We start from the raw sequence: 12,769 nt of genomic DNA, 5'->3' as shown, positions 1-12,769 counted from the left end.
GGAAACCTCCCCATTTTGAGCCAAGCACCTTGGAAGGGCAGCTGACCCAGTGTGGCGGGACATGGCCTGTGCTAGCCGTGAGGCGACATCTCCGTCCCAGGTGGAGCAGCTGGCCTTGGGGCCTGCAATTGCCTGAGTGATGGTGAACTGTCATGGAGGGAACCTGGGGGACACTGGGAGAGAGGTGCCGTTTTCCTCAGCCGAGGCTGCCTGTGATTCGCAGGGCAGCAGAGGCCCCTCCTTGAGGACCCTGCCCTGTCCACAGAGAGCAGGAGGCCTGTCCTGGGGACACGGCGGGTTGGACCTGTGGCCGTGCTGCTTGTGGGTGGTCCCCATCGGCTGGGATGATGTCAGGAGGTGTATTCAGGTCCATGATCAGGGAGATGTGCCCTCTTCCCTCACCCCGGGGCCCTGCCCTGAGGCTTCAGGACACCATGTCTCCATCTTCACCTGCCCAGCCTGACCCGTCACACTCTGTACCTGGTTTTTGTAGCACAGTCATCCATGGCTGTCTGGGAGGCTCCTGCTACCTGTGTGGGTGTGTGAGGCACAGAGGGGGAAGGAGGGGAGAGGGAAGGGAAGAGAGGGCAACACAAAAAGAGACACACAGAGACATAAAGAGGGGGACATGCAGAGAAGGGCGCAAGCAGAGAAAGGGCAAACCCCTTCCTCCAGGGCTGGAGCTGAGAGGCGGGATGCCTCATCTCTTACCAGCCAGAGGCAAACGTTTTAACTTCTCAGGGACTAGATTTTCTCACCTGTAAAATGGGGATGGTAATTGTATCAGTCAGCGACTGCTGTGTAACAAATCAGCCCCAAACATAGTGGTTTGAAACAACAACATTTTGCTGTTTTCCGTGAGTGTAGAAGTCAGCTGAGTAATTTCTCTCGACTGGGCTCAGCTCACTCACATCCGTGGGCAGCTGGGAGGTCAGCTGGCGGCTCACGGTTTTGCTGGGATGGTGCTGCTGTCCTCCATGCAGCTCTCTGCCAGGCTACACTTGGTCTCTTGACGGGGGTTGGGGGGGGCAGGCAAACAAGAGAGGAAGAAAGAGCAGAAACGCCTCGTCTACTTTCATGAAGTTTGCATCTGTCCCATTGGCCAAAGCAAGGGCGTGAGTGGGTATGGGGGGAGGGGCAGGAAAAATTGCTTCCACGAATGCAGTCACTGCACCCTGATGGTGATAATGACCCTGAGACTTCTTGGACCTCTCAGTCTGCCAGGCGCTGGGCTGAGTGCTTGCACACATTACCTCCTTTGATCTTCACAACGACTCTCTGAGTTTAACCCCATTTACAGATGAAAACCTGGGGCACAGATGGCTTGAGTAGCTCACCCAGAGACACACAGCTGGAAAGTGGCAGAGCCGGGATGCGAACCCGGGGGTCAGCCCCTAACTGCAACGCTGCCATCCAGCCGGGAGATAACACGACATCGAGCTCAGCTCTTGCCCCATCGCAGATGCTGCAGCAACTTCCTCCTTTTCATTTACGGATTTGTTGCTGTATGTGCACCCAGTTCATTCATTTCTCACTGCTGTGCCGTCTTCGAGGTGTAAACGCGTCCTAACTTATTTCTTCCTCTTTCTGGAGGTGGACACTTAACTTGCTTCTAATGCGTTGCTTTTATGAACAACGCGGTCCGGGCATTCTGGCGTCCATCTCCTGGCGGGACACAGTGCCCGACCGCTTCCAGGGCTTCCGCGGTAGGGGAAGGGGGTCGTAGGGCACACACATCTTCATCCTTTCACATCTCCGGGACACGTGTACCTGCGTACGTTTCTATCGGCCATGTGCACGCCTTCCAGTGTCCTCACGTCTTCACCAACCCCTGGCACTCTGGCTGTTTTATCTTCTGCCGGTCAGCGGTGGTGACGGGGCATCTCACGGTGCCTTGGCAGTCTTCCCCGTTCAAGACCATTGCTGATGTCAGCTTCCCTGGGATGTGTGTGCTTGTCCCTGGGCGCTCAGGCCAGCCCTGCCCCGTGCCCTGCAGAGCAGTCACGGCAGCCACTGCGGTGAGGGCTCATGGTACCCACAGCTGTGCCCAGAGCGTTACAGCCTGTTCCTCGCCGGGGCTGAGGGCTGGGTCCCCGTGTTCCGTTTCATGCCTGCCGACAGCTGGTTCCCACACCAGTGGATGGCTCCCTGGTGCCAGGGCCTGGGGCGCTGCGGCTGAGGGGCCCCAGGGCTCTGCAGTGGGGTAGTAGCTGGCCCAGCTCGCACCGGCTGCCCACAGCCCAGGCCCGGCTCCGACGCACCTCCCTGTCTCTTTCCTTGCAGCCATTGTACAACCAGCCCTCCGACACCAGGCAGTATCATGAGAACATCAAAATGTGAGTACCTGTGGGCAGCCGTGCACATGCACAGCGGGGTGGGGGCCTAGGGTGGGATGTGGGTTCTCAGTTCCCAGCGGGCTCCCAGCCAGGGCCAGGTGCTGGAGGAGGGGATGGAAGGGGGCAACCTGGGCAAGAGTTCCGGGCCTAGGATGGAGAGGCCTGTGAGGCCAGGGGAGGGGCAGAGGGCGTGGCCCCGTGAAGCTTTGGGAACAGACCTGGGCTTGGGGAGGGCGGGCCAGCTGCACGCACAGCTCTGGAGAGGTAGAGGAGGGGGGCTGTTAGCGTAGGAGCAAGTTGCCGGGCGGGGGCGGCCATGGAGCGAGCAGGGGCCCGTGGCGGGGCCTCTGATGGAAGCACATTCGGGACTGCCCGATGGTCTGCACAGGGTGTCCATCTGTGGCACAGCCCAGTGTGGAGCAGCTGGGAGCACTAATCCAGACCCAGAGGCTTTGGAGGGGCCGATATGACGTATCCCAGTGACGGGGCCTTTTCCCAGATGGATGCTAGAAGCGAAAAGATAACAGTGAACTGCCCCCCACGGTTGGTGTGGGCCGAGCTGGCAGAGCAGGGACAGCCGGACTGTGCTGGGGACCAGTGGCTTTGTGTGTTTAAGCTGGGAGCCAGGTACTGGAGGCGTGGCTGCCGGAGGGGGGCGGGCTTTTTTCTCGGGATGCATTAGTGGGAGCGTAGCCTCCGTGGCCGAGGAGGGGATATTACCTCATGTCGTTAACCAGGAGCCCAGAAGGTAAAAGGGGTCCTGCCCTTGAGGAACGTGTGGCTGCGAGGACTCCGGGACTGTTAGCTTAGAGGAGACCCTTTGGGATCACAATCATTGAACTGTTCAAGGTTCCTTTTTTTTTTTTTTGCGATACGCAGGCCTCTCACCGTTGTGGCCTCTCCCGTTGCGGAGCACAGGCTCCGGACGCGCAGGCTCAGCGGCCATGGCTCACGGGCCCAGCCGCTCCGCGGCATGTGGGATCTTCCCGTATCGGGGCACAAACCCGCGTCCCCTGCATCGGCAGGCGGACTCTCAACCACTGCGCCCCCAGGGAAGCCCCCAAGGTTCATTTTTGTGTGACCTCAGGAGGGCGGTGCTTAACTGGTCCAGTGGGCAGTCCAGTTTGGTCTGATTGTTGGAGCTTCCTTGGGGTGGAACTGCAGGGTGTACGTGCAACAGTGAGCTCCCCATCCCTGGAGGCATGCAAACCTCCCGATGGTTTTAAACTCCCTGGCTCTGGACTAATTGTTGCAGAGGTCCCTTCTGTTGTAGTTTCTGGACTCGAGTGACTAGTCTAGGCTCTGGTGACCAGCACGGCCACCCACCCCCGAGTCTCTGATGGAGGAACCTAGAAAATCCCGTGCTGACAGCAAGGTCCTCGGCCCATTTGGGCTCGAGAGCACCTGCCGAGGATGCCTCACCTGTATTGCTGGCCGTCACTCAGCCTGTGGCTGGCGGGGGCTGCGGAGTGTCCTGTACTGGGAGCACTGGTGTAGTGCTAGGCTTTCTGTGTCCCATGTGGCCTGTGCTTTCGTCTGGCCTTAGAGCGTGTTCGCTGCTCAGGTACCAAATCCGTCTCAACTTCACGCGGTTTATTTTCCAATCGGGCCACGGTAGTCTTTATAAGCTTCCTGGGACCTGCCTCATCGTGGGGACAACTGCTGGGAGTGGGGGAGGCCCAGATGGGTGTTAGGTGAGGACAAGGGGGCCTTTCGGGCCTGTCACAGCTGGTTTAGGCGATGGGGGTGAGGTGTTCTCATCTGGGCAAACCTGCTGGGAACATTCGCTCGTTCAATACACACTTACGACACTTACTATGTGCCAGGCCCTGTTCTGGGGACCTGGGGATTCAGCTGTGAACAAGACAAAGTTACCCATACTTTCATTAAGTTTTATCTAGCAGGGGAGACAGAAAACAAGTGAGTTAACAAGTGAATAAGAAAACGTCAGCTAATAAAAAATACTGGGGTCACATAGCTCTCTTAAGCTCTTTATGCTTTAATATACCTAGTTTTATTTTTCCTTTCAGCATAACAATTTTGATCGCAATATTATTACACTGAAACTTTTACATAAGTTTTTTCACTAAACTAAAAATGAGTAATGTTTTAAGCCGAATAATGTGGATGATTTCAGGCTGTAAAAACAGCCATAGAGTCCAAACAGCAAAGGAAAAAGGTATCCCTACAAATAATACTAGCAAACAAGCTACTGTTACATCTCCAAGTAGAATACAACTCTAAGCTTACTGAACCAACGCCCTATTTTTATATCCCATAATCTTCCTCGGAGGATGGCTCTGGTCTACTAGAGTGCATTTTGGCTATGTAAGTAACCGCCTAGTGAAATTTGTTCCAAATCTAAGTCACAGATGAACAGATGTTTAAGTGTAAAACATAGAGGTAAATAATTTTAAGATTTTTCCTGTTATAAGTGGTCAGCTTGATGTTAGAAAAATGTATTTGTAAGCAAGTTATTTGAACTGATTTCTTCTTAGAACTTTAATTTTTTTTCATAGTTTGCCTCTGAAATCCTAATCACTTCTGTAATTTTAATTTCAGTGTGGTCATCATTAAGTCAGTGCAGTCATGTACTTTAAAAAATGCTGTGAAGATGGCAAACAGGGTGATGGGAGAGGAAGTAAGGGGGGACTTTAGCCAGGGAGGTCAGGGCAGGACCTAACAGTTGAGGGAACCTTCGGGGACTGTGCAGCGGCTGGAGTGTAGTCCCCCCAGGCAGGTAGAAGAGGCAGTGCAAAGGCCCTGGGGCTGGACGGAGCAGGCGGGTATGTCCCAAGGGGGTAGGTGAGGGAGAGGAAGGTGCCAGCCAGATCACCCAGAGCTGGTGAGGGGTTTGGGTTTTATCATCTGTGCGAAGGGAGGCCAACGATGATGTTTATGCTGAGAAGTGATTGGATTGGATTTGGGGGAGCCGATGGGCCAGGGGCATGTTGAGAGCCCCAAGCATCTGGCTCGTGTGGCTGGTCACTTACTACCAGTGCCTTGGTTGCCCCATCTGTGAGATGGGTTGCTGAAGATTCAATGAATTACCATCCCTGAAGTGCTGAGCTCGGTGTCAGGCGTGTAGGAAGTGTTCTGTGATTTTTGTTCTTTTTACTTTATCAACAGAGACCAAGAGTTATCCCTCAGTCATTCATTCAAATATTCAAATACGTATGAGCACCTGCTCTGTGCCAGCCGCTGTTTGGGTCCTGGGGAGACAGCAGTGGATGAGGCCCGCCATTCTGGTGCTGCAGACGCACCATAAATAAATACGCCCGTGATAGAAAGACAGCTTGATAAGGACAACAAGACAGATCAGGCTGGGGCTGCTTCTCGGGGTGCAGCGCTTCACCAGGCCACCCCAGCCGGGCATCCCAGCCTCTCTCTGGCTGCTGTAATTGCTGCCAGGTGGAAGGTTATCCCCTCCCCAAGGGACCTTGCCCTGTCACTTTAATTTCTCAGTGTTTGCGCACTGGGGCCGCGGAGTTAAAGTTAATTTCACGCTTGACTTCCTGCTGCATTGGCAATTGCGGATGTGTTGAAGTCACCTGTACCCACCTCAACTGCTGTCCTCTGCCACCTGCCTCTTCGGGAGGTGTGGGGATGGCCACCCCTGCTCCCGGCGGGGTCGGGGACGGGGGAGGCGGGTGACTCACTGTGGGGTCTTAGCCCCAGGCCTCGGGACTGACTCCTCAGACCTCCCAGGCTTTGGGAAGCAGGGGAAAGGGCAGGAGATGGGGGCGGGGGCAACCCCAGAGCCGCATCAGCCCGTGCTCCGTGGAGGGACTGGCCTCCTCTCTGCAGGCCGGACCTGCCGGGAGAGCTCGGAGCTGAATTCACTGGGTTGGGGAGCCTACAGGTGATTCGGTGAAAGGGCATGGGATTGAGGCAACGGTGATGGTTGAGGCTCCTGTGTGTTCCGCTGTGGCCACCCCTTCACCTGGTGTCCTCTCCTCCCCTCGGGGCCTGGAAGCCTGCTAGCTCCTGGTAGCTCTTCCTTCCCAATTTTCTTATCTTCAGACTGATTTTTCCCCTCCTCAGCCCTCGCTGAGGGCTGGCTGATGCCCTGGGGCCGTGCAGGTGGAAAGGGTGCTCAGGACCCAGGTTACTGTTAACAGGTCCTTGTGGTCTTGCTCTGGAGGTTCAGAGATGTTAAGTAACTTCCCCAGGGCCTCACAGCCAAACTCCTAGACCAGCCCAATCTGCGCACCCACCCTGCTTCCCTCTCCTGGGTCTGCAGTCCGGACTCTGCCCCTCGCTAGCCCGGTGACCTCGGGCAAGTCACATCACTTAGCTTGTCAGTAAGTTGGTCTCCTTGGAGTCATCTTGCATGGGAAAAGTGCTTGGCCCCTAGTAAGCATGTTTTGGACCATCAGTCACCCCAGTCTGACAGGCTTTTCCCAAAGCATTCAGGGCCCTGCATGGGCTGCTTCCCCCACAGTCAGGGGTCTGGCTCTCCCTGAACGCCCCTCCTCACTCCCTCCAAATTCACTGTCACCCTTATTCCCCCGGAACCCAGTATTCTCCTCATTTCCCTCTGCCCACTCCATTCCTTTACTTCTCCCAAGCTTCATCTCAAACCTCTCCTCCTCCAGGAAGCCTCCCCTGATTGCCCCCACACCTTCCTTTTTCAGAACTCCATAGACCCCAGGGCCAGTCCCACCCAGGGCCTGGCCAGACTCTCCTTGGACGTCCACAGACTTTCCAACTCCTTTTTCCTCCTTCCTGGTTCCCGTTTCTCCCTAGTCCAGTGTCAGCCGACAAGGCCCGTATTTCTTGACAGGCTGTGCTTTTTTAAACCCTGCCTTCTCCAGGAGATTGAGATATCCTTTGCACCCTATAAATGCCTCCACCGGCAAACTCATCACACCGCTGGTCTGTCGGTCCTTCCAGAGCCCTCTGGACTCTGTTCCCTATTTTTGGACAAAATCTCAGCAGAGAAGATTTGTCTGCAGTATGCCATTAGCAGCTGCAATACCTAAACACTTCTTGGAACAAAATAAACACTCAAAAAGTGTTTGCCAGAAGAATGTTGGACAAGTGGTCACCCCAAACCAGATGTCTAGGGGCTTGCGAACCACGCAGATGCATGCCTCCAGGGCGGGAACAAAGTTAGAGGGGAAAGGGCTGGTGGGAGGCGGTAGGGAGTGGTGAAGCCTGGGGTGAGTGGTGAGCTCCTCACGCTTTTAAAGGGACAGTTAGTTCTTAGTTCCTCGTCTGTAGCCACGAGGGAGCGTGGCCAGGCTGCCTGATTTTTTTTTAAAGAGAAGCTTTATGTTGAGCTTTTTACGCAGCAGCTTCTGATTTTCAATATTGGCAACAAATTCAGATTTTTTAGAAAGCACCGCAGTCCAAACACAACAGTCTCACGAGCTGGCTCCGCTCCGTGCACTGCGCCCATTTGCAACCTGTGGACTTGACATTTGTCCTCTTTGGCAGTAAGCGGATGCTTCTGGGTGCCAGCCACGGTGCTTGCTTTGGAAGGAAACCCGGATCAGCAAAAGGGAGAATTCGTGCCCTCTGGTAGCTGTGGGGAACAGAGGCGGCTCCGTGTATCACCTCTGCCCCCACGAGTCTTTGCTCTCACCGAGGCCTCTTCAGCTCACAGCACCGTGCTTGTCGAAGCTGTTACAGGCTGTGCAAGTTTCCTCGGGCTGCCAGAGCCCGTCCCAACCACCTGGGTGCCTAAAAACTAGAACAGTTCATTTTCTCTCCGCTCTGGAGGCCAGAAGTCGGGAATCCAGGTACCGGCAGGGCCTTGATCTCCTGCAGACGCTAGGGGAGGATCCTTCCGTGCGTCCTCCAGCTTCTGGTGTCTGCTGGCTTCCTTGGCGATCCTTGGCCTGTAGACACTTCACTCCAGTCCTCCGCCTTCACGTGGCCTTCTCACTGTGTCTTTCCATGTCATCTTCCCTCTGTGTGTATCTGCCTCTCTGTCCAAATTGCTCCTTTTTATTAAGGACACCAGTCGTATGGGATCAGGGCCACCCTGTTGAACTCATGCTAACCTGATGACCTCTGTCATGACCTGATTTCCTGATGCGGCCACATTCTAAGGTATTGGGGGTGGGGGGTCAGGACCCCAGCATCTTTTTTGTGGGGGGACACATTTCAATTCATAACATACACCAAGCCCCCCGCTAGCTCTCAAGTAAATTGTCTTTGATCTCACTATGGCATTTCAACATAGGTCTTGTCCCTCTTTTTTTTTTTTTTTTAAGTCTGATTTAAAATAGCTAGATTTACAGGAGAGTTGCCGAGGTAGTACAGTGACGGGGGGTGGTCGCAGGAACCCCGTGGATACCAGAATCCGCGAGGCTCAAGTTCCTTATATAAAGTGGCACAGTGCAGTCGGCCCCGTATCTGGGGACGTGGAACCCATGGACCGTACTGAGAATTCCCCGTGTACCCTCCACCCAGCATCCCCCAATGCGAATATGTGACGCGAACAAGGTACATTTATCAAAACTACGAAAGGGACAGCGGTACAGTCCTATTAGCTAAACCACAGGCTTCCTTTGGATTTTCCCACTAATGTCCTTTTTCTGGCCCAAGATCTGATCCAGGTTCCTGCTTTGCATTTCGTCCTCATGTCCCCTTGGTCTCCACTCTGTGATCATGTCTCAGTCTTCCTCGATCTTCCTGACCCTGACCCTTTTGAAGAGGACTGGTCAGGGATTCTGCAGAATGTCCCACAGTTTGGGTGTGTCTGATATTTTCTCCGGAGGACGCTGGGCTTGTGGATTTGGGGGAAGAGTCCCACAGAGGTGAGGGGGTGCCCTTCCCATCATGATCTATCGGGAGCACCCGACACCCCTGACTGGTGGTGTCTATGTCACTACAGGTGGTGTTGACCTTGCCCCCTTGCTCAGGGAGGTGTCAGCCGTGTCTCCGCCGCTGAGTCGCTGTCTTTCCTGTCCCTACTCTGCTTTAGAAGCAGGTCACCATCCAGCCTACTGTCAAGGGGAGGGGAGTCCAGCTGCACCTCCTGGAGGGGGCATATCAAAGAATTTGTGGGCACAAGTTAAACTGCCACAATGATTGTTTGGGGGAAATGCTTCGAGGCTATGCAAATTTCCTGTCTCTCCTCAAAGTTTTGCCGACTGATTTCACTTTCATGCAAGGGTCTAGCCTGCGGTAATTAGCACCGTGGTATCTAATAGTGATTTTCAACTTCCCTCAGTCCTTCTACGTTTATTAATTGGAATTCTGTAAGGAACACTTGTCCCTCCTCCCTCCTTTATTTACTTATTCGGTCATTTGTTTGTGTCCGTGTGGGTGCGTGGTTATTTATTTTATTCTTCGGGCTGTAATCTAGCGTTATTTATTTTGCCTCTCAAATTGTTCCAGCTTTGGCCGTCGGAAGCTCTTTCTTTACTTAAAAATGTTCTGGGCTCATCTTGTATATTTCCTGCCGCAGCTCTGGATGCAGCCATTCCTCCAGGGAGAAATGGCTCTTTTTTCTGTTTTCCTTTGTCCGTGCTGCACGTGCAGCATGTGAGATCCCAGTTCCCTGACCAGGGATCGAACCCACGCTGCCTGTACTGGAAGCATGGAGTCTTAACCACCAGACTGCCAGGGAAGTCCTGAGAAATGACTCCTTTTATTGGAGAATGGGGTTAGACACCAAGACCTTTGTGCTAGTGGGCTCATTGCTCTGGGCTGTCATTGCTTCTTGGCCTTCTCAGCTGCCGTCTCCAAGTCCAAACCCTCTCCATTGCCCCGACCCACAAGGCCCTGGACAGCCGGCCCTGCCAACCTCTCAGCTGTCCTCCTCCTTCCTGTCGCTCCCCTCTGTCCCTGCCCAGCACTCTCCAGCCACATGGGTCTTCTGTCTGTTCTTCAGACACTCTGAGTTTGTTCCCACCTTAGGGCCTTTGCACTCCCAGTGCCTTCTGCCAGGAGTGCATCTCCCCCTGGATCGCCCCACAGCTGGGTCCTCCTGGTGATCAAGATGTCAGCTCGCAGCCGTCTCCGAGAGACTTTTCTGCACCCCAGAATCTAAAATAGCTACACCCTCCCCTCCCCCAGTCACTATCCCACCCTCCACATAAGTTCCTGACTCCAGGATTATCTTGCTTATTGTCAGTGTGGCGTCACCTCCGTGAGGGCTGGGGACTTTGTCTTGTTCACCTTTATGTCCCCAGGGCCCAAAACAGTTCCCAGCGCAGAGTAGGTGCTCAGTAAACGTTTGCTGAATGACTGAGGAGATGAAAGCACAATGCTACTGCTCCCATTATTCGGGTGAGGAAACTGAGGCTGAGACCATCTGAGATTTGTTCAGAGACACCTTGCTGTGGAGTGAGGGGTTGTGGTCTCAGCCTGTGTGACTGAGGACCCCCAGCGCCCGTCCTGCTGGGGAGGGGGAGGCTGATGTGAAGTAACGAGACCTCGAGGCGGGAGGCCTGGCCCATGGGAGGCGAGACCGGAATGACCCGGGGAGCCGAGGGTCCCCTCACTGACCCTCCTGAAAGTGGGCGTGGCCTTTCCTTGTCAGGAGATGGGTGGAGACAGGGCTGAGCTTGGCTGGGGTCCGCAGGTGAAGAGGGACCATGCGGGCCCAACAGCATCTCCGACTTGAGACCAGGTAGTGGGGATGCCGACCTCCTGCTGGAAATCACTGCGAGGCCTGGGGACCCTGGTCCACCCGGGGACGAGGTGTGCTGGCGACCCCGACAGCCGCTGGGAGGTGGGTCTCCGAGGCCGTGGTGTCTGTTTGTGGGGGATGAGGGAGCAGAGAGCGACTCCCCACGGGGTCCCCAGGGCAGGTTGATTTCAGGCCCTTCAGCCCCCGGGAGGCGTGTGTTGGGGGCTCTTCCTCGTCCGTCAGGGCCTGGAGTGTCCTCCTCTCTGTCTTCTTCCTGAGGTTGGGGTCCTGGGGGCCCACAGGTGCCACACCTCCTGGAGGCTGGACGGGGCGGGGCTCCCGGTCATCAGTTTGTAAGCTTTTGGTAAGAGTTTGGACGCGGCTGAGAATGTGAGCAAGTCGGGGGACCCCTCCCCAGAAAAGTTGATCTTGCTGTACACCCGGCTGGGGGGCAAGCAAGTTCACGGGCCTGGTGGGCTCTCCGGGGCCCGTCTGTGACCCCCGCAGGCCCCAGCTGCCACACGCTGCTGTGCGTCGGAAGTTGTGGGGAAAGGGCCGAGGGGAAGGGGGTGCTTGGGGGTGAGTCTTCCGTCCTCTTCCGTATCGGTCCGCATCTCTGAGTCTCCCTCTGCCTCCTTCTGGGCCTCCATCCCCCTTAATTTGTTTTTTACTTTATTGAAGTATAGTTGGTTTACAACATTGTATTAATTACTGCTCTACAGCAAAGTGATTCAGTTACACATATATGTACATTCTTTTTAATATTCATTATGGTTTATCACAGGATATTGAATATAGTTCCCTGTGCTATACAGCAGGACCTTGTTGTTCGTCCATCGCCCCCCTTTCTTTGAATCTTGTCTTCCTCTGCCTTTCGGCCTGTTCTCTCTCTCTCTCTCTCTCTCTCTCTCTCTCTCTCTCTCTCTCTCTCTCTCTCTCCCTCTCTCTCTCTCTCTCTTTCTCTCTCTCTCTCTCTCTGTCTCTCTCTCTCTGCCAGGCCCCAGGCCCCTCTCCCTCTGTCCTCATTTGGGATCTGATCTCAGCCACTTCTCTGTCGCTCCCTCTCCCTCTGTCTCCCTGCCTTCCTCTGGAGCTCTGTCTGTCTGTCTTTTTATTCTCCCTCATTCCTTGTCTTGGTGTCTCTCTCCTGTGCCTGCCTCTCTCTCTCTCTGAACAGCCCGCATCTCCCCGGGGAAGCGCCGGCTGCCCTCTGAGCCCGCAGTGCTGTGTGTGGCCTCCTTGGTTGAGGGCTTTGATGGCGAGAGGGGTCTGGCTTCCCTGAGCCGAGGCATGAGACCCCTCAGGTGCTTCCTGGGCTTCCTGCTGTGCTGGCTCCCACCAGCCTGTCGCTGGCTTGTCCATGTCACCCCCACCCCAGGGGGACACAGCAGGGGCTTGGTTGGAGGTGGTTTGGGGTCACAGAGGCCAGACCCCAAGACCCTGCCTCTGTGCAGCTGCAGGTCTCGAGGGCTTGGTCTCCCCGGCCTGCGTTTCTAAGGCTGTGGCAGTTTCTCTGTGGCCAGTTTCCCGTGGCAGGTGTGGCTGACGGGAGAGGGGAGCCTGGGTGCGTGTAGGCGTGATGGCAGCTCCGGGGAGGGCAGGAAGCCACAAGACCTCGACCCCCTTTGGAACCCTCTTTTCTGCAGACCACGCTCAGCCCAGGTGTGGGTGGGGACACCTTGTACGTGACGGGGGAAGGACACACATTGGCAGTTCGTGGCTCACCCTGGGGGGGCTACGGATGTGCCTTAGCTCACCGGGAGCCCATAGGGGCAAGTAGGGGCAAACTTCAGCAAGGGACGGAATTCCTGAAAGCCTGCATTTCTGACCTGCCCGGTTGGCT

The 12,769-nt window shown here is 55.3% G+C and overlaps 1 protein-coding gene across 1 annotated transcript in view; it reads left to right on the top strand.

Annotated features, from left to right (window-relative positions):
• Nucleotides 1-12,769, top strand: part of NCOR2 (nuclear receptor corepressor 2) — a 222,054-nt gene that overhangs the window by 105,305 nt on the left and 103,980 nt on the right. Inside the window, exon 9 of the mRNA XM_082853706.1 lies at nt 2,284-2,336. Coding sequence (XP_082709832.1) covers nt 2,284-2,336 — 53 coding nt within the window. The remainder of the gene's footprint in view (nt 1-2,283; nt 2,337-12,769) is intronic.

Source organism: Leucopleurus acutus (assembly GCF_964270905.1).
Source record: "Leucopleurus acutus genome assembly, chromosome: 13".
Taxonomy (NCBI): Eukaryota; Metazoa; Chordata; class Mammalia; order Artiodactyla; family Delphinidae; genus Leucopleurus; species Leucopleurus acutus.
This window is presented reverse-complemented; position numbering and strand designations above follow the sequence as displayed.